This window comes from Rhinichthys klamathensis, unplaced genomic scaffold, assembly GCF_029890125.1.
Source record: "Rhinichthys klamathensis goyatoka isolate OS25496 unplaced genomic scaffold, OSU_Roscu_1.1 h1tg000085l_1, whole genome shotgun sequence".
Taxonomy (NCBI): Eukaryota; Metazoa; Chordata; class Actinopteri; order Cypriniformes; family Leuciscidae; genus Rhinichthys; species Rhinichthys klamathensis.
This window is the reverse complement of record NW_026606626.1, coordinates 1,095,294-1,117,838: the sequence shown is the minus strand read 5'-3', so window position 1 is coordinate 1,117,838 and position 22,545 is coordinate 1,095,294. Positions and strand designations below refer to the sequence as shown.

Genomic DNA, 22,545 nt, shown 5'->3' with positions numbered 1-22,545 from the left:
GAGGCCATTTTAGTACAGTGAACTCATTGTCATGTTCAAGAAACCAATTTGAAATGATTAGAGCTTTGTGACATGGTGGAAGTAGCCATCAGAGGATGGGTACATGGTGGCCATAAAGGGATGGACATGGTCAGAAACAATGCTCAGGTAGGCCGTGGCATTTAAACGATGCCCAATTGGCACTAAGGGGCCTAAAGTGTGCCAGGAAAACATCCCCCACACCATTACACCACCACCACCAGCCTGCACAGTGGTAACAAGGCATGATGGTTCCATGTTCTCATTCTGTTTACGCCAAATTCTGACTCTAACATCTGAATGTCTCAACAGAAATCGAGACTCATCAGACCAGGCAACATTTTTCCAGTCTTCAACTGTTCAATTTTGGTGAGCTCTTGCAAATTGTAGCCTCTTTTTCCTATTTGTAGTGGAGATGAGTGGTACCCGGTGGAGTCTTCTGCTGTTGTAGCCCATCCGCCTCAAGGTTGTGCGTGTTGTGGCTTCACAAATGCTTTGTTGCATACCTCGGTTGTAACGAGTGGTTATTTCAGTCACTGTTGCCCTTCTATCAGCTCGAACCAGTCTGGCCATTCTCCTCTGACCTCTGGCATCAACAAGGCATTTCCGCCCACAGAACTGCCGCTCACTGGATGTTTTTTCTTTTTCGGACCATTCTCTGTAAACCCTAGAGATGGTTGTGCGTGAAAATCCCAGTAGATTAGCAGTTTCTGAAATACTCAGACCAGCCCTTCTGGCACCAACAATCATGCCACGTTCAAAGTCACTCAAATCAACTTTCTTCCCCATACTGATGCTCGGTTTGAACTGCAGGAGATTGTCTTGACCATGTCTACATGCACTGAGTTGCCGCCATGTGATTGGCTGCTTAGAAATTAAGTGTTAACGAGCAGTTGGACAGGTGTACCTAATAAAGTGGCCGGTGAGTGTATATATACACACATACCGTAGGCTACATACATACACACAGTATAGACCTACTAACATATATACACATTTTATATAAGTAATTATAATATAAGTTTATTTCATATAGTGCCTTTAATGCAGCTTCTTAAAGTGCTTTACATAGTAAATATACAAAGAATAAAAGAAAAAAAATCAACAATGAATACAACAGTCAACCTAAAAAATAATAATTTTCAAATATGATTTAAAAATTCCAAGTGACTGCATATATATTAGTAAATAAAGTAATTATTTGAGGAGAAAATGCTGATAAAAACATTAAGAAAATGTTTATTTTTTGTGTATACAATTACAATGAAATGCATAAACATTACATAAACATTAACAATGGGGAAAAATAATAGTATAATAAAAATAATATATATAAAAAGTTGAAACACTGAAAATGAAAAACACAAATGTTATTACATTCCATCTAGGTCAATTTATAATACTCATTACATTTTATTGAATTAGAAAATAATTCTTCAAATGAAATGGCCAAAAGGCTTCCCTTATTTAGAGACATGATGCAAATAATACATATATAATGATGATACAAATATCAGTTTGTTTAAAACATGTGAGATATACATGACGTTTATATTTCAAGTTTAATGCTTATAAGAGTTGCACCGGTGAAGCGTTCGCCTGAAGCGTGCGGATCTATGGTGTGGATCTGGAGAACACACAGTCGTGGTTCAGCTTGAGCTCAGCGAGCGGGACGGCAAACTGGGAGTCCCAGTCTCGGGCAAACACGGCATTCAACTGCTGATGGAAGGAGTCTCCCAGCAAAGCATCCTGGGAAACCACCAAGCCCACTCCGGCAGTGGTGTTGAAGTAGTCAGCTGACCAGTTAGACGTGCCTGAACACACACACACACACACACACACAGTGTCAGTTGTTCATATGAAACATACATATCAAAACTATATACAGGGATCGGCATTATGCAAGTAAATCGGTCATTCGAGTAAAAATGTTGCTTGTCCGGAAAAAAACTATATTTTTGTGTGTGGTGTAAATATAATTTATTCTGAAGCAATATTCAGTTTAAATCTGCATATTTGTGATATTTATTTGGAGGGATTTTTTTCCACTTTATAAAGGGTGTTTTATTCCCTAATCCTATTAAATGGATGCTTTATCTTTCATTTTAAATTCTTAAATTTGATCAATAATTTAAATTAGGATTATAAGGAAGAATTAAGACCAGGGCTTAATTTGAGCCGGAACACGCCGGAACATGTTCCGGCACCTCCGACGTTGGATCCGGAACCTTTTTTTATTGGATCCGCCACCTCCTGTGTCACTATGGCAAATTAATAATTACTGTTTGTGTAGTGTTCAATGTTGTTATCTGTCTTGTTAGTCTTTATTCCCCATTGAAGTTCCACAAAAATCTTGTGTTTGCAGTTTCGATGCGTTTTTGAGGTGAATTTTCAGGGTAAAGTGGGTCGCACACCGGACGAGAAGCGCAGCGCCAAGTCTTTAAAATTCTAACACATTATTCTCTACACACACCGGCAGCGCCATTCGGCGTTGTTAATGTAAATACTGTTTGACTTCACCCTGTGCTGCATGCAATATACATTTAGTTTTACATTCATTTACAGAAATCAGTTGCTTGAATTAAAATTGCTGATGTTATCGGATTTTCAGGTGAGATTCTCGTTATTTCGACATAATAACAGGGGTTTTCCAGCATTTATTTTTTTTGGCGGTCACCAAAGCAATTTTTTGTCCCACCAAAGCCTTTTTTGATCGGTGAGTGATGTAGAATAGAATGACTGCTGCGCTTGACAGGGCGCATAACGAGCAGAGAGAGAGAGCGCACCGGCCGCGCGCACTCTCACGTCTTCAAACAACCATAGCAAACAACACGAGCGCTGTTTTGCTCTCTCTCTCGCGCGCGCATATTAATCAAAATCAATTGACACGATAGTAAAAGGTCGGAAGATCGCAGTTTCACGTGGAGCATTTGGAGATTTTTTCTCCTGAATTACCGCGGTGTGTGAATTGTGCAAAAAACCAAAAAACAAAAAACACGTTGCCTTTCTCTAAAAAGCGTTCCGCCCATTCAGCTGACATAAACCACATTTCAATAACCGAAAAAACCTATCCAGTGATTAAATTTTTTCTGTATTGACGCAAATCTTGTGCGATGTCCTAAACTGCCGAGATAATCACACAAGCGTGCCATGGCTGGACGTCCACTAATGACACGTCCGATACGCAAAATGACTCATTTTAACTATTCACTTTAATGAATAGTTAAAACAACTGACCTGTCCAACACTGAACTCACGAGACCATGAATCGGTGTATAAAAAATCGAAAAAGTCAATGTTAAAAAGAATGCCTTAATAGCTCCTTTAGTATCAACATTTCATTAAATGAACATTGTCAGGAGAGTAAAAGCGCAGTGAAATGCCTCACCCACATACGCCACTCTGTCGGTCACCATATACTTGTTGTGGTTGACTCTGGAATAGGGGATGTGCGACTGGTTTCCCACGGGAATAATAAACAGCCTCTGTGCAATGAAACAGCATTTAAAAACAGATTTATATAGGTGTCGTCCTTGCATCGTTTACATCGACTCACCACTGCGATGTTAATGTTGTGAGACGGGGAGCGGAGAGCATCTAATGACCGGAGGAACGGCCAAACGGACGGGTCGGTGTCTCGACCGCAACTGACCAGCAGACTCACGGACACGTTCCTCTCGAAGGCCGAGCGCTTCAGGGCGTCTTCAATGACCGGCCAGTATCTGCGCAAACACACACACACACACACACAGTAATGGACATACTCATGAAAGGACACTAAATGGATTAGAGAATCACCATTTTTTGTTTAAAATAGAGATCACGATTCTGAACAGACAACTAAACAAAATAAGTCATTTACTAGAGATTCTAACAAAATGCTAAGTGATGCAGTCTGTTTAAAAAATATTTAATATATTTTTCAAATGAATGATTCAATGGATTCATACTTCACTTATTTTATTACTGGACATATCAGCATTTTGAACGAATCTCTTGAATGAATGATTCAATGACTCATTTACAAAAACTTCACTTGTTTTGTAACTGGACGAATCAAAGTTAAGTGAATCTCTTGAATGAATGATTCAATGACTCACTCATAAATACTTCACTCATTTTATTACTGGACAAATCAGCGTTATGAACAAATCTTTTGAATGAATGATTTAATGACACACTCATAAATACTTCACTTGTTTTATTACTGGACGAATCAAAGTTTTAAGTGAATCTCTTGAATGAATGATTCAATGACTCACTCATAAATACTTCATTCATTTTATTACTGGACAAATCAGCGTTATGAACAAATCTCTTGAATGAATGATTTAATGACTCACTCATAAATACTTCACTTGTTTTATTACTGGATTAATCAGAGTTTTTTGAACGAATCTCTTGAGTGAATGATTCAATGACACACACATTTTCATCAGTCTCTTGTCGCCACCTACTGGTGTAACGCTGTAATTTATACCATCTTTATTTGATTTGAAGCGTCAAGTTACTTTTAAAAGGTGATTTATAATTATAATACATTATAATACCTCTATTCGTTGTTACACAGAAAATATAATGATTCAATTGACTCACTCATAAATACTTCACTCATTTTATTACTGGATGAATCAGTGTTTTTGAACGAATCTCTTGAATGAATGATTCAATGACACATTTTCATCAGTCTCTTGTCGCATTTGAAGTGTTAATTTATTTTCAAAAGTTGATTTGCTCTATTTTCATCACTACTGTAGGCCAGTGTTTATTTACGAACAATAAACTTTTACTTGTAATATAGGAATAATGATACGGTGCTGTTTGTGAAGCGGTTTCATACCTATACAGGACATCTGCTCTCTCTGGATCAGAACACAGATCTGTGATCAGTTCTCTGTGATTGTACTTGTCAAAGGTTTAAGAGACACAGGCGAATCATCATCATTTAGGAATAAGATCACGTGTGTGTTTGAATCGAGATCGCAATCTTTTAACATTAATCGTGCAGCTCTAAAATGCATTGAAATGCTTATTACAACTGAATTGAATTTTTCATAATTGACGAATTTTGCAACCAAAACTGAACTTTGAATTTAATTGAGCTGAGTAATTGAATTGAACTAGTTTCATAATTGATGAACTTTATACAGTTATTAAACTGGACTGAATCAACATTGAGCTGAATAACGACACTATAGTCTTTTTAGAGCTGCTTTACAGCTGAAAAATTAAATTGATCTCATATTTGATGAAGACTAGTTCGTTTATTACGGATGGATGCACGTTTTTGAGCTTTAATCTGTTGTTTGCAATCCACTGCCATTATAAAACCTGGAAGAGCCAAGACATTTTTTAATATAACTCAGATTGTATTCGTCTGAAAATAGAAAATCAAACACTTAGATGACTTGAGAGTGAGTAAATCACGGCCTAATCTTCATTTGAAAGTGAATTACTCATTTTAAATCAATCGGTGTTGTATAAACGCTATGGAAATACAGCTGACTTGAGTTGAAACTCACCCGTGATGATGGAAGTACTTGGAGGCGGGATAAAACTCCATGACGGCGATGTGTATGAAGACCCGCGCGTCTCCGATGGCCGACAGAATGGCATCAAGGTCTCGGGTTCGAGAGGCAGGACAGAACGCCGGCGGAGAGGCCTGAGGAAGAGGAGAGATGAAGACTCTTCGGCTCACCAAAGCTGCGTTTATTTGATCAAAAATGCAGTAAAATTGTGAAATATTATTATGATGTAAATCAGCTGTTTTCTATGGAAGCTTGTTTCCGCCACTGAATAAATATATTTTTTTTAATAATTGCGACTTTTTATCTCACAATTGCGATATGAAGTCAGAATTGTGAGAAATAAAGTCGCAATTCTGAGAAATAAAGTCGCAATTGCGAGATATAAAGTCGCAATTATGAGAAATAAAGTCGCATTTGCGAGAAAAAAGACAATTTGACTTTATTTCTCACAATTGCGAGTTTACATCTCGCAATTCTGACTTTATAACACATAATTGAGTTTTGATCTCAAAATTCTGACATCTTTTCTCAGAATTGTGAGATATAAACTCGCAATTGCGAGTTATCAGGCCAATTCTAAGGGGAATAAGTTTATATCTCACAATTCTGACTTTATAACACGCAATTGCGACTTTACATCTCGCAATTCTGACTTTATAACACGCAATTGCGACTTTATATCTCGCAATTCTGACTTTATAACACGCAATTGCGACTTTACATCTCGCAATTCTGACTTTATAACACGCAATTGCGACTTTACGTCTTGCAATTCTGACTATATCTCACAATTCTGACTTTATAACACGCAATTGCGACTTTACATCTCGCAATTCTGACTTTATAACACGCAATTGCGACTTTATATCTCGCAATTCTGACTTTATAACACGCAATTGCGACTTTATATCTCGCAATTCTGACTTTATAACACGCAATTGCGACTTTACATCTCGCAATTCTGACTTTATAACACGCAATTGCGACTTTACATCTCGCAATTGTGACTTTATAACACGCAATTGCGACTTTACATCTTGCAATTCTGACTTTATAACACGCAATTGCGACTATATCTCACAATTCTGACTTTATAACACGCAATTGCGACTTTACATCTCGCAATTCTGACTTTATAACACGCAATTGCGACTTTACATCTCGCAATTCTGACTTTATAACATGCAATTGCGACTTTATATCTCGCAATTCTGACTTTATATCTCGCAATTCTGACTTTATAACACGCAATTGCGAATTTATATCTCGCAATTGTGACTTTATAACACGCAATTGTGACTTTATATCACGCAATTCTGACTTTATAACACGCAATTTTGACTTTATATCAATCAATTCTGACTTTATATCTCGCAATTCTGACTTTATAACACGCAATTGCGACTTTATATCACGCAATTCTGACTTTATAACACGCAATTGCGACTTTATATCTCGCAATTCTGACTTTATAACACGCAATTCTGACTTTATAACACGCAATTGCGACTTTATATCTCGCAATTCTGACTTTATAACACGCAATTCTGACTTTATAACACGCAATTGCGACTTTATATCACGCAATTCTGACTTTATAACACGCAATTGCGACTTTATATCTCGCAATTCTGACTTTATAACACGCAATTCTGACTTTATAACACGCAATTGCGACTTTATATCTCGCAATTCTGACTTTATAACACGCTATTGCGACTTTATATCACGCAATTCTGACTTTATAACACGGAATTGCGACTTTATATCTCGCAATTCTGACTTTATAACACGCAATTCTGACTTTATAACACGCAATTGCGACTTTATATCTCGCAATTCTGACTTTATAACACGCAATTGCGACTTTACATCTCGCAATTCTGACTTTATAACACGCAATTGCGACTTTATATCTCGCAATTCTGACTATATCTCACAATTCTGACTTTATAACACGCAATTGCGACTTTATATCTCACAATTCTGACTTTATAACACGCAATTGCGACTTTACATCTCGCAATTCTGACTATATCTCACAATTCTGACTTTATAACACGCAATTGCGACTTTATATCTCACAATTCTGACTTTATAACACGCAATTGCGACTTTACATCTCGCAATTCTGACTTTATAACACGCAATTGCGACTTTACATCTTGCAATTCTGACTTTATAACACGCAATTGCGACTTTATATCTCGCAATTCTGACTATATCTCACAATTCTGACTTTATAACACGCAATTGCGACTTTACATCTCGCAATTCTGACTTTATAACATGCAATTGCGACTTTATATCTCGCAATTCTGACTTTATATCTCGCAATTCTGACTTTATAACACGCAATTGCGACTTTATATCACGCAATTCTGACTTTATAACACGCAATTTTGACTTTATATCAATCAATTCTGACTTTATATCTCGCAATTCTGACTTTATAACACGCAATTGCGACTTTATATCTCGCAATTCTGACTTTATAACACGCTATTGCGACTTTCTGACTATAAGGCAATTGCGACTTTATATCTCGCAATTCTGACTTTATAACACGCAATTCTGACTTTATAACACGCAATCCTGACTTTATAACACGCAATTCTGACTTTATATCACGCAATTCTGACTATAAGGCAATTGCGACTTTATATCTCGCAATTCTGACTTTATAACACGCAATTCTGACTTTATAACACGCAATCCTGACTTTATAACACGCAATTCTGACTTTGTATCACGCAATTCTGACTATAAGGCAATTGCGACTTTATATCTCGCAATTCTGACTTTATAACACGCAATTGCGACTTTATATCAATTAATTCTGACTTTATATCTCGCAATTCTGACTATAAGGCAATTGCGACTTTATATCTCGCAATTCTGAATTTATTACACGCAATTGCGACTTTATATCACGCAATTCTGACTTTATAGCATGCAATTCTGACTTTATATCACACAATTCTGACTATAGTTAAAGATAAAAAGTCACAATTAGCTTTTTTATTTTTCATTCTGTGGCGGAAACAAGCTTCCATAGTTTTCTATGTGAATATATAGTAAAGCGTAATTTATTCCTGTGATCATTACGCATCATTACTCCAGTCTTCAGTGTCACATGATCCTTCAGAAATCACTCCAAAATGATGATTTGATGCTCAAGAAACATTTATGATTATTATTAGGAATAATTGTTGTGCTGATTCATATTTTTCTAGAAACTGAGATGCATTTTTTTTCTCAGGATTCTTTGATAAATAAAACATTCTACAAGAACAGCGTTTATTTGAAATAAAATCTCTTGTAACATTATCAATGTCTTTACTTTTGAACAATTTAATGCGTCCTTGCTGAATTAAAAATTAAAAAAAAAAATTTTTTAAGGAGTAGTGCATATCACCAGTTAATTTGCCGACATTTCAAAATTTTGAGACTATTGGATTTCATTTAGATAACTATTTCCATTTTAAATAGTCTGTAGATATCAGTATCACTCATTAAACCCAGGAACAGGATGACATGACTATATAAAACAACAGCAACATCACTTTAATAAAAGATGCAGATAAATTGATGCAGATACATTTATTAATACTACCTTAAAAAGTTTTTTTTTATTACTTTTATTTTGTTATTTATGTATTTCAATTTACCTTTAATTTATTTTTGCTTCGATTTTAATAATTATAATACTTCAAGGTGACATTTCTAATTTTAATGTATTTAAGTTTAAGTTTTTCATCTAATATTTATATATTTTTTCAGCTTTATTTCCCTGACCGAAAATGATTTTCAATAGTTTTAGTTAACAATAACGACTGACTGCCAGGCAACATTTAGAATGTGTGTCAACGTCTTCAAACACGCCTCATCCAATCAGAACTAGTATTATAATAGACCTCATGTAGCTCCGCCCCTTTCAGCACTCGTTGTGTTCAGTCTTCCACTCTACAATGCTCAGGATAACTTTCATTAACTCAGGATAACTTTGATTAACTCAGGATAACTTTCATTAACTCAGGATAACTTTCATTAACTTAGGATAACTTTGATTAACTCAGGATAACTTTCATTAACTCAGGATAACTTTCATTAACTCAGGATAACTTTCATTAACTCAGGATAACTTTCATTAACTCAGGATAACTTTCATTAACTCAGGATAACTTTCATTAACTCAGGATAACTTTCATTAACTCAGGATAACTTTCATTAACTCAGGATAACTTTCATTAACTCCACAATGCTCAGGATAACTTTCATTAACTCCACAATGCTCAGGATAACTTTCATTAATTCTACAATGCTCAGGATAACTTTCATTAACTCCACAATGCTCAGGATAACTTTCATTAACTCCACAATGCTCAGGATAACTTTCGTTAACTCTACAATGCTCAGGATAACTTTCATTAACTCCACAATGCTCAGGATAACTTTCATTAACTCCACAATGCTCAGGATAACTTTCATTAACTCCACAATGCTCAGGATAACTTTCATTAACTCCACAATGCTCAGGATAACTTTCATTAACTCTACAATGCTCAGGATAACTTTCATTAACTCCACAATGCTCAGGATAACTTTCATTAACTCCACAATGCTCAGGATAACTTTCATTAACTCCACAATGCTCAGGATAACTTTCATTAACTCCACAATGCTCAGGATAACTTTCATTAATTCTACAATGCTCAGGATAACTTTCATTAACTCCACAATGCTCAGGATAACTTTCATTAACTCCACAATGCTCAGGATAACTTTCATTAACTCCACAATGCTCAGGATAACTTTCATTAACTCCACAATGCTCAGGATAACTTTCATTAACTCCACAATGCTCAGGATAACTTTCATTAATTCTACAATGCTCAGGATAACTTTCATTAACTCCACAATGCTCAGGATAACTTTCATTAACTCCACAATGCTCAGGATAACTTTCATTAACTCCACAATGCTCAGGATAACTTTCATTAACTCCACAATGCTCAGGATAACTTTCATTAACTCCACAATGCTCAGGATAACTTTCATTAACTCCACAATGCTCAGGATAACTTTCATTAATTCTACAATGTTCAGGATAACTTTCATTAACTCCACAATGCTCAGGATAACTTTCATTAACTCCACAATGCTCAGGATAACTTTCATTAACTCCACAATGCTCAGGATAACTTTCATTAATTCTACAATGCTCAGGATAACTTTCATTAACTCCACAATGCTCAGAATAACTTTCATTAACTCCACAATGCTCAGGATAACTTTCATTAACTCCACAATGCTCAGGATAACTTTCATTAACTCCGCAATGCTCAGGATAACTTTCATTAACTCCACAATGCTCAGGATAACTTTCGTTAACTCCACAATGCTCAGGATAACTTTCATAAACTCCACAATGCTCAGGATAACTTTCGTTAACTCCACAATGCTCAGGATAACTTTCATTAACTCCACAATGCTCAGGATAACTTTCATTAACTCCACAATGCTCAGGATAACTTTCATTAACTCCACAATGCTCAGGATAACTTTCATTAACTCCACAATGCTCAGGATAACTTTCATTAACTCCACAATGCTCAGGATAACTTTCATTAACTCCACAATGCTCAGGATAACTTTCATTAACTCCACAATGCTCAGGATAACTTTCATTAACTCTACAATGCTCAGGATAACTTTCATTAACTCTACAATGCTCAGGATAACTTTCATTAACTCCACAATGCTCAGGATAACGTTCATTAACTCTACAATGCTCAGGATAACTTTCATTAACTCCACAATGCTCAGGATAACTTTCATTAACTCTACAATGCTCAGGATAACTTTCATTAACTCTACAATGCTCAGGATAACTTTCATTAACTCTACAATGCTCAGGATAACTTTCATTAACTCCACAATGCTCAGGATAACTTTCATTAACTCTACAATGCTCAGGATAACTTTCGTTAACTCTACAATGCTCAGGATAACTTTCATTAACTCTACAATGCTCAGGATAACTTTCATTAACTCTACAATGCTCAGGATAACTTTCATTAACTCTACAATGCTCAGGATAACTTTCATTAACTCTACAATGCTCAGGATAACTTTCATTAACTCTACAATGCTCAGGATAACTTTCATTAACTCTACAATGCTCAGGATAACTTTCATTAACTCCACAATGCTCAGGATAACTTTCATTAACTCTACAATGCTCAGGATAACTTTCATTAACTCTACAATGCTCAGGATAACTTTCATTAACTCTACAATGCTCAGGATAACTTTCGTTAACTCTACAATGCTCAGGATAACTTTCGTTAACTCTACAATGCTCAGGATAACTTTCATTAACTCCGCAATGCTCAGGATAACTTTCATTAACTCCACAATGCTCAGGATAACTTTCGTTAATTCTACAATGCTCAGGATAACTTTCATTAACTCCACAATGCTCAGGATAACTTTCATTAACTCCACAATGCTCAGGATAACTTTCATTAACTCCACAATGCTCAGGATAACTTTCATTAACTCCACAATGCTCAGGATAACTTTCATTAACTCCACAATGCTCAGGATAACTTTCATTAACTCCACAATGCTCAGGATAACTTTCATTAACTCCACAATGCTCAGGATAACTTTCATTAACTCCACAATGCTCAGGATAACTTTCATTAACTCCACAATGCTCAGGATAACTTTCATTAACTCCACAATGCTCAGGATAACTTTCATTAACTCCACAATGCTCAGGATAACTTTCATTAACTCTACAATGCTCAGGATAACTTTCATTAACTCTACAATGCTCAGGATAACTTTCATTAACTCCGCAATGCTCAGGATAACTTTAATTAACTCTACAATGCTCAGGATAACTTTCATTAATAATACAATGCTCAGGATAACTTTCATTAACTCTACAATGCTCAGGATAACTTTGATTAACTCTACAATGCTCAGGATAACTTTCATTAACTCCACAATGCTCAGGATAACTTTCATTAACTCTACAATGCTCAGGATAACTTTCATTAACTCTACAATGCTCAGGATAACTTTCATTAACTCCACAATGCTCAGGATAACTTTCATTAACTCCACAATGCTCAGGATAACTTTCATTAACTCCACAATGCTCAGGATAACTTTCATTAACTCTACAATGCTCAGGATAACTTTCATTAACTCTACAATGCTCAGGATAACTTTCATTAACTCCACAATGCTCAGGATAACTTTCGTTAACTCCACAATGCTCAGGATAACTTTCATTAACTCTACAATGCTCAGGATAACTTTCATTAACTCTACAATGCTCAGGATAACTTTCATTAACTCTACAATGCTCAGGATAACTTTCATTAACTCTACAATGCTCAGGATAACTTTCATTAATTCTACAATGCTCAGGATAACTTTCATTAACTCCACAATGCTCAGGATAACTTTCATTAACTCCACAATGCTCAGGATAACTTTCATTAACTCCACAATGCTCAGGATAACTTTCATTAACTCTACAATGCTCAGGATAACTTTCATTAACTCTACAATGCTCAGGATAACTTTCATTAACTCTACAATGCTCAGGATAACTTTCGTTAACTCTACAATGCTCAGGATAACTTTCGTTAACTCCACAATGCTCAGGATAACTTTCATTAACTCTACAATGCTCAGGATAACTTTCGTTAACTCTACAATGCTCAGGATAACTTTCATTAACTCTACAATGCTCAGGATAACTTTCGTTAACTCCACAATGCTCAGGATAACTTTCATTAACTCTACAATGCTCAGGATAACTTTCGTTAACTCTACAATGCTCAGGATAACTTTCATTAACTCTACAATGCTCAGGATAACTTTCGTTAACTCCACAATGCTCAGGATAACTTTCATTAACTCTACAATGCTCAGGATAACTTTCATTAACTCTACAATACGTAAATCCGCTTGTTTCATAGGCACATAATGTCAACAAGCCTCTCCAAAAGACTGTGCATGAATGTGTGTGTGTGTGTTTGTGAGCGAGTGTAGTCACCGTGATGTAAACTCGACTGGCCACACCGCTGAGGTTGAGTGGCAGCGGATGCTCCTGGCTGATGGAGGTCTGGTAGGAGGACGGCCACGGATCCGGGAGAGAAGTGTTGGACCGACCCATGACCCAGTACGACTGGAAGATCTTGTGCAGGTCGGCAGCCAAACCACTGGAGTTATAGATCACCACACCGAGCTCTTTCACCTGGAGGAGAGGTTTATCACACACACACACACACACACACACACACACACACACACACACACACACACACACACACACACACACACACACACACACACACACACACACACACACACACACACACACACACACACACAGACACACACAGACAGACACACACAGACACACACAGACACACACAGACACACACAGACAGACACACACAGACAGACAGACACACACACACAGACAGACAGACACAGACACACAAACAGACACACACACACACACACACACACACACACACACAGACACACACATACACAGACACACACAGACACAGAAAGACACAACACACACACAGACACACACACACACACACACACACACACACACAGACACACACACACCTTACTGAAAGCAAATTTTTTGAGATATCAACCTCAAATTTGGAACACGACTGGTTTAGATTTATGACTTCGATTTTCTAATAGTTTTAGAGTTCAACATGTTTCATAAAATATATATTTTATATAAAATAATGTTCATCAATTATTTCCATAAACCACACACGTCACATTCATCACAATTAGAGACTGCTGAAAATATCACAACTTTCAAAACATCTTCCAGCTCTTCCATTTAACACTTTTACAACCATATGGACATTTTCATCTTTTACAGTTTTGTTTTTTTGATCATTTTGACAGTGCTAATGCCGACTGCATACATTTTGGCACAGGTGTGTATTTTTATTGTAATTGTACTATTTCACCCCCATTTCCTTTAATAAATCTATTTTACACCAGTAACACAAAATAGTTCCAATCAGGACCGTGTGGACAAAAATGTCCCCATTGAAACCAATTTTTAATCCCAGGGCCATTTAACTATAAAATGATGCAATCTTTGATAACAGGCTTTAATTCTGTTGGCAAGGCTTTAAAATTAAAATTTTAACTGTTTTACCAGATGGTGCCATTTTCTCAGGTTTGGCCTATAAAGCAAATACTCACTTTATTACTGTTTTCTGCTTCTGCATATTATAGAGCCAATTAGAGATAAATGATGCAGCTATAATTGTGTGAGAGTGTTGGTATAGATGTCAGAGTGTGGTTTGTATGTGTGTTATAAAAACAAGTGTGTGTGTGTGTATGTGTGTGTAATATTTGAGAGAGAAAAACAAATCACAAATCAGAGTTTTGCTGGCATCTAATGGGGAAAATGTGTTACTGCGGCCAAACAAAATCTTACTGAAAGCTATTTTTTTGAGATATCAACCTCAAATTTGGAACAAGACTTGTTTAGATTTGTGACTTTGATTTTCTAGCAGTTTTAGAGTTCATCATGTTTCATAAAATATATATTTTACATAAAATAATGTTCATAAATCATTTTCATAAACCCCCCAAAAATTTTTTGTTTTGACTTTTTAAACTTTTTTTTTACTTCAACAATAACCTACCAAGGGTCTTCTTTAAAATGAGATCAAACTTAAGTCTGTGATCCCAAGCTTCACATTTTTTTGACATCTTCTTTCTAATAAACATAGCAGTGTATATTGCGAAAACTGGAACTACTTGCTACTGTAAATCCCTTTGGATGAAAGCGTGTTAAATCCACGATCGCAAATGTCAGGTCTTACCTGCGTTAAAGCTCTCCAGTCCATGTTGGCGCTGCCGATGTAAACGTGTTTCCCGTCCACAATCCAGAATTTAGTATGAAGGACTCCTTTAGTCAAGCGGCCGAAGTTCACTCGTCGTATCTGTATTCCTACAGGAAGAAACAACACACAGTTAGGACTAGAGGAAATAAGAAGATTCATTTCAGAAGTTAATCAAGAGTAGAAACTAATTATTTAAAGTCCCCCTGTAGTCAATCATTTTATCCCTTAAAACTCATCTTTGATCACCAAAATTACATATTTAAAAGTTTTTTTCTTTATTGCCTTAAAATATCTTGAATGTAACTCGACACCCTCGCCTCATTTAGTATGCGCGGTTCTATGAATATGCAAATGAGCCCCGCCTCCACTCACTCACTCACTCAGAGATCCACTGGTTGACGATCACACGTTGATCTGATTGGTTACAAGGTCGTTTGTGACGTCAGAAACACCAGCGATTTCAAACCGTGTTTTTGAGACTGTCTTTGGTTCACTGCAGTTTTAAGGAGGAAATACTCAGCAATGCTGTCGACTTATGAACTTACACATGGTGTGTCTTAAAGCAGATTAAGAACACCACATAGACACATAAACAACATTAAAAGCTGGATTACCACAGGGGGACTTTAAAATAAATAATCCATGTCTTTACATGTAAGGCACAATTCCTGACCGTTTTCTTTCAGGACTTGTAGGTCTGTTGAATTGAGAGCCACAGTCGGGATGCTGGTCACCACTCGCACGGACACGTTTCTCGCCGGTAAAGCTCTGAACTCCTCTAAAATCTCTCTGCCCTGAGACACAAACATGACGTTGACAATCAAAAAGGTTCATTATGTGACGTTGACAATCAAAAAGGTTCATTATGAAGGTGATATGATGCCATAAAGAATCACATGTGCAGGGTAAGATTTGTGAAAGTGTAAGCGTAAATTGTGCAAGAGAAGATTTGTAAAGGTGTGAATCGCCAAATTCAAGTGCAAGAAAAAAATATTTGCAGCATTTTACTGTTATTCGTAAGTGTAATGCATGTATTGTGAAACTGCTTCATGCTAATGCACAATAAATATGATCTGCATTCTTCTGACTTACACTTTTGGCACGTGTTTCCCCCCGCACAAATACGGCCAAAAGCACTGCAAGCCTGTGAACAGCAATTTGCAGGCGAAAACAACAGAGTCAGGGACTGCAAAACCGATTGATCGCGTTAAACAAACCTTTGTGTATAAAATTAAACTGTTGCAAATGTCTGAATGACTTCTTGTGTGCGTGCAGCAAAAAAAGTTCCCGAAATAACCTGATTTGTACAGTTGCGTCTTTCTTTTAGCTGTGCTTACAGGTTTGGCACGAGACTGAGTTTTGCAAGCGCGAGGGGGGGGGGGGGGGGGCACCTTCATAATGTAGCCAATCAGATGAGGAGCTCGCTGACTCTCGATTTACTCTAATCTGATTGGCTCAATAAACACGCCAGTCGCTAGAACACATCTTTATCTTCTTTTGGCTTAGCATCGTTCTCGTTGCCGAAATGGTAGGCTACTTTTAATGCACACATACATGTTAAATAAATAAATAAATAAATGATTGCTTAAAGCTGCAGTCTGTAGTTTTTCCTCTGTCGCCATCTCTGTTCGAAATCTGCAATTGCAGTTATTGGCGGAGTGATCAGCTTTACGTGAGTCGTGCCTCGGCGCGGCACAGCGCGGATGAACACAGTGTTTGAGGAGAGTGTGTGTGTGTCAGTCGCCGCCGGTGTGGATACTGGCGTTCACAATCACAAATTATACTTTGTGGAAATATGACCAACATAATAATATTCACCGGAAAATGTCTGAACAAGTGAGAAACATCCACTTTTGTTCTGACCAACTAAGGGGAAAAAGCATTGCAGTAAATCGCGCTGATTAAATCTAACGATCGCTTATTAGATCACGTCAAACCTTGCAAATTATACTTTGTTCTCAAAGTGTTAATGTTCAACGTCAGCATTGTGTGACGACATTTAAAGCCCTTCCGATATTATCCGTGTCTCCGCATGGGTCCGGTTGCAGGCTCTCTTCTTCTGTCGCCGCTCCGAAGTCCGACATCTTCTGCATGTTACAGCGGGTGAGTCTCCAGTCGTCACTGGCGATCCTCGTTTGAACCTTTCTGGATCCGCCATCACATTCAATTATATCCAGTGCTGCGAGAAAAGGCTATAAATCTCCACCTCCAGCATCCTCACACTCACAGCCGACTAGCCGAGACTCTTCTTTATGTGGACAGATGTGTGTGTACAGGTGTGTGTGTACAGATGTGTGTGTACAGGTGTGTGTACAGGTGTGTGTGGACAGATGTGTGTACAGATGTGTGTGTACAGATGTGTGTGGACAGATGTGTCTGTACAGATGTGACGTAATGACGCAAAGACATGCTCGAATTTCCCTGGAATTAAAAACATTATTACAAGCTCACCGCTGTGAGTCGAGCTACAGCACTGGCTTTTGAACTGGTTATGTACTTGCTCAAAATTATTTTTGGATAACTTTTAAGTAACCCAAAAAAGTTACGGACTGCAGCTTTAATGAGCACATTCACTTACCCTGTGCATGCGATTCTTTATGGCATCATATTACCTTCATAGTTCAAAACCACCAGACATGAGTTTCTAACAGTGTGAATGAGTCTCACAGCTCTGTCGGCGCTGGAGTTCACGTTGATGTCGTCAGCCGTCAGAGACCAGTAGAAAGACGCCACGTCGATTTGTTCTGTGGCCGAAGACAGAAGATCCTTCCAGGCTTCAAACAGGCTTTCTCCAGCGCTGGCGTTTCTCCCATAATCCATGCTGAGAGGGAAACTCTCAACGAGAACGATCCTGGGAGAAAACAAGGCAGCGCTCACGTCCAGACCAGATCAAGACACAATGACATAACATTATCACATGTCCACGAGGAATGACTTCTACGAATGAATCTCCTTCCAAAACCAGCCAACCGTGTGTTTTCTGCTCCACTATGAAGAATAATTTAATATTTAAGATCAAGACACCGAAATTACATGCTTAGAAAGAATTATTCAATTATTCTTCATAGTGGAGCAGAAAACACACGGTTGGCTTGTTTTGGAAGGAGATTCATTCGTAGAAGTCATTCCTCGTGGAAATATGATAAAGTGATGTCATTGTGCATAAAGTGTGCTGTTATTAACAGGATACAAGTTCAGTCTCAACACAAATTCACCACAGCATGATCTAAAATTACAGTTTTCTTACATTTCTCTCGAAATTACAAAGCAGAAGCTTAACTGAAAAACCCCCCTGAAATATATATATATATATATACACACACACCACACAATTTATTATTATTTTTTTATTATTAAGGTTATTTCTACTAAATTGAAAACTAAAATCTTTAAAAATAATAATAATAATATTATTATTTATATATATATATATATATATATATATATATATATATATATATATATATATATATATATATATATATATATATAACTTATTAAGGTTTTATTAGGGTTTTTATTATTAGGATTATTTTATTTATTATTATTAGTTATTTTAGTATTATTAGTAGTGTTATTTGCTATTATTAGTTATTAGAGTTATTATTGTTAACTAAAACCCTAAAAAAACATTTTTGCTACTTGAAGTAAAATAAATGTTAACTGAAATAAAATATATGTAAAAAATTAATTTTAATTTTTAGTTTAATTTTTTTTATTTCAGCTTGTTGCCAAGGCAACCTTTCTCATTTCTCACAAGTACTAAAATAAGTAAAACTAAATAAAATAAAACGTAATAAAACACTATAGACATTTAAAAAATTACAAAACACACAAAAAACTTAACTAATTTAAATGAAAATATAAAATAAAAAAATTAAATCTAATTCAAACTACAATATCATATCAATGATATACTAAAATAATACTGTCTCAAAGCCTATTGAAGCATTGAATTTATGTCAGTTAAATGAAACTTTAAACAAATAAATACTGAAAAAACTAATTTTCAATTCTACTGTATCAATCTAAAAAAATGCAGTCTGTTATAAATATTTCAGCTGAATAACCCGAGTAATGTTATGAATTTAGAATAAATGTGAAGTATTCAAATAAAATAATTAAAAAATATGACATTTTTACAATACAGTTTGGCAAATGGCAAAGCAACTACAAACTACATTTGATTGGGCATTAACTAAACAACTTTTATACTCTGCAAAGTTAAGCACATATAAATCTAATTGTAACTTTGATTTTTGCCAGGATTTTTTTTTTTTTTTTTTTTTTTTTTTTTTGCATGTACTCTGATAACAGTGGACTATTGAAATATTGAGATTAAGATCAACTCAGTCACATGTATGTCAAAGAAATGTGATGACGTGAACAGTTTGCTGATAATACAATTGTGGTTGTACTGGTTGGAGGGGATTTAACTTGGGAAATTCTTACAAGTTCAATGAAGTTGAATCTAAACTAAAGGTCAGCTGTCATAGTCAACAAAATCAAAAGATAAAGAGAAGCTCGTCTTAAACTCAAAGGTGACAGGAAGTGAAATCATGAAAACAGGAAGTCCGCTCACCTGCTGTGCTCATTGGGGACGGTGTAGTTACAGCATGCCGGTGTGTCATCTTCATTCTTTAATTTCTCTATTACCACGATGGCCAATAAAACCCCTAAGACGATTAAACATCCAGTGGCCAACAGGACAGAAAGAGAGCACTTTGATTCCTGCAAACAGAAAAACATCATGTCCATATTAGATATATAAATCATCAAACCTGTGGATGAGATGCTGTTTAAAGGGTCTATATGTAGAATTCAGAAACCCTTGTTATTAGCGATATAGTTAACGAATATCTTTGCAGCGGTATAGTTAACGAACATCCCGAAGTCAGTCTCTTAACTTTCTGCCTTGCATCTCCTTGTGCCCCACTGAAAATAACTCATACACATTTGGCACAAAATAACATGAGTAAATATCACTTTTAATTTGTAATTTGAGACTATATTTATTAGATTATGTTAGACTTTAATTTACTTTTACATTTTTTTCTGTGTATTTGAGTGTTAATACCTTTTCTATATTTGTCTAGAGGGTAGTATGCTCTAAAAACGTATGTAAAAATTCATATTTTGTATAAATAATAAAGCAATGATAACTGAATCTGATCTGTGCGTTTAATAAATTATTACCATACAGGCTAATTTATCTATTATAATAAGATAGGTAATAAGAAATAAGGTAATATAGGTAGAAATAAGTAGAAAAAGTGTTAATTGTACAACATCGTTTCATCCAACTGAAATTAACATCGTTTCAACGTTGGAAAGCAAACCAATTGCGTCGATTTTCCGTTAGTTTTAAATGGCGTGTCTGTCTGACGTAAAACGTTACTTCGTTGTTTCGATGTCACGAGAAACGTAATTTCTAAGTTTATTCAATGTCAGTTTGAACTGGGAATGTATAAATATGTGCTGCGCTTTCCTCTCAATAATTAAATAAACAAAAATGACAGAAAGCAGCAGTTCAGAAAACGTAGCGATGTGGATATGTTTGAACCAGATCTACGATTAATAACGTCGACAGATGAGGTAATCAAAAGAGACGTTCTCGGGAGCGCGCGTAACCGTAACATCATTTTGATTTTCCCGGCAAAAACGTCCCGAGTCCTTCACATAAAACAAAAAAATCAATCTACACAGGCTTTCACCCTGAAGTCGGGGAACTCTCGTTTTTTAAGTTCCCAAATTGGCAATAAAAGTTGACTAATACATGAAAATGATTACATAAAGCCCATTTAAAGCGTCACTTACCTTGGTATTTGACACATAATTGTCATGTAAGCTCTGATAAGAGGTCCGTTTTTTAACATCTCGTAAGCGTGAAGATCTAAAAGTAGAACATGTAAAAGCTGATTGATATGGACTAACTGTTCAGAGAAAGAGTTGGTACAAGCATCATCCAATCTACAGCTGATACATGTTTATATTTCTGTTATAAATCAACAAAACACAGTCAGTTATACGTGATAAAGTGCAGTGAACTTACTCAGACATGTTGCTGAGCAGGTGTTGATTGTATTCTTGTGTGAAGCACAAAGGGAAATACTCAAATAGTCATTAGTTCCTCATTCGCTTTTCATTTCTGTTTTTTTATGGCACTTTAACATTTATGTAATGATCAAAAGAGCTTTCAAGCATCTAATCACATCTTAAATATAATTAACTGACAGACAAGTTGTCTGAAAAGGATACACAGGTAATAATTACAATGGTATACACATGCTCTACAACATGGTATGATCAAAATAAATGAATTAATAATAGCTTCAGCTGTGCTTAAACACACTGACATCAAAATCAAATACTTTGATAGAAGGAAATCAGATTTATATAAAGCACATTTATGCATCAAAATCGGTTTTAAAATATGAATGTTTTTATAAAATTGCATAAAGAGGATCACAATTAAAGGTTGATTATAGGCTTGGATATTCTGAGAGTTAAATGCACAGATTTTAAGGCAGCATTTGTATATAAACCACACTGAAAAATATTTGGTATATGATTAAATTAAACAATTTTCACTCAAAAATTGCTAGTAAATTTCAAAATTACAAAGAAACGGCAGGTGACAGAAATAAACATTGAATAAAGAAAGACTGAGGCAGTATTTTCTCGTGAAACCTCCAACAATCTTTGTTTACAACTTCGATGTCTAACACTCAGACATGTTAATATATTATAATATACTGTATGCATGCCGAATAATATTTCATACCTCGTTCAGTGCACTTGAGTTTGTCCGAACACACGTCATACAGGCATTAAAGACCATGAAAGAGTGTCAGAAACTCCCGACTGCTCAGAGTTTCACTTTCATTTCGGGAGAAACACGACCGGACCTTCAGTTGCACATCATGTTCATGCAAGTGTTATGGAGGTGCCGGAGCTCTTAACTCCAGTTAAAATAACTAGTCAGGGTCATTAACCAGTTTATACTGATCTGAGATTAATGTAGATCAACATCATGAGCTCATTATGATATCAGAAAAACAAAACCTCCG

At 36.0% G+C, this 22,545-nt stretch overlaps 1 protein-coding gene across 2 annotated transcripts; it reads right to left on the bottom strand.

The window, feature by feature from the left end:
• Positions 1–1,624: 1,624 nt before the first annotated feature.
• LOC130085686 (5'-3' exonuclease PLD4) lies at positions 1,625–22,391 on the bottom strand. Of its 2 annotated transcripts, XM_056251597.1 has the most exons (12): positions 22,260–22,391; positions 21,528–21,561; positions 21,293–21,368; positions 20,058–20,206; positions 18,143–18,326; positions 16,149–16,269; positions 15,455–15,582; positions 13,630–13,830; positions 5,541–5,680; positions 3,575–3,740; positions 3,407–3,503; positions 1,625–1,832 (listed from the first exon to the last, which is right to left on the bottom strand). In XM_056251597.1, the coding sequence occupies exons 2-12, from the start codon at positions 21,533–21,535 to the stop codon at positions 1,633–1,635; spliced, it is 1,470 nt and encodes a 489-aa protein (XP_056107572.1). In that variant the 5' UTR covers positions 21,536–21,561; positions 22,260–22,391; the 3' UTR covers positions 1,625–1,632. The 2 variants fall into 2 exon arrangements, with proteins under 2 accessions (XP_056107572.1, XP_056107573.1); XM_056251598.1 differs by lacking the exon at positions 22,260–22,391 and having other exon boundaries at positions 21,528–21,649.
• Between the last annotated feature and the right edge of the window lie 154 nt (positions 22,392–22,545).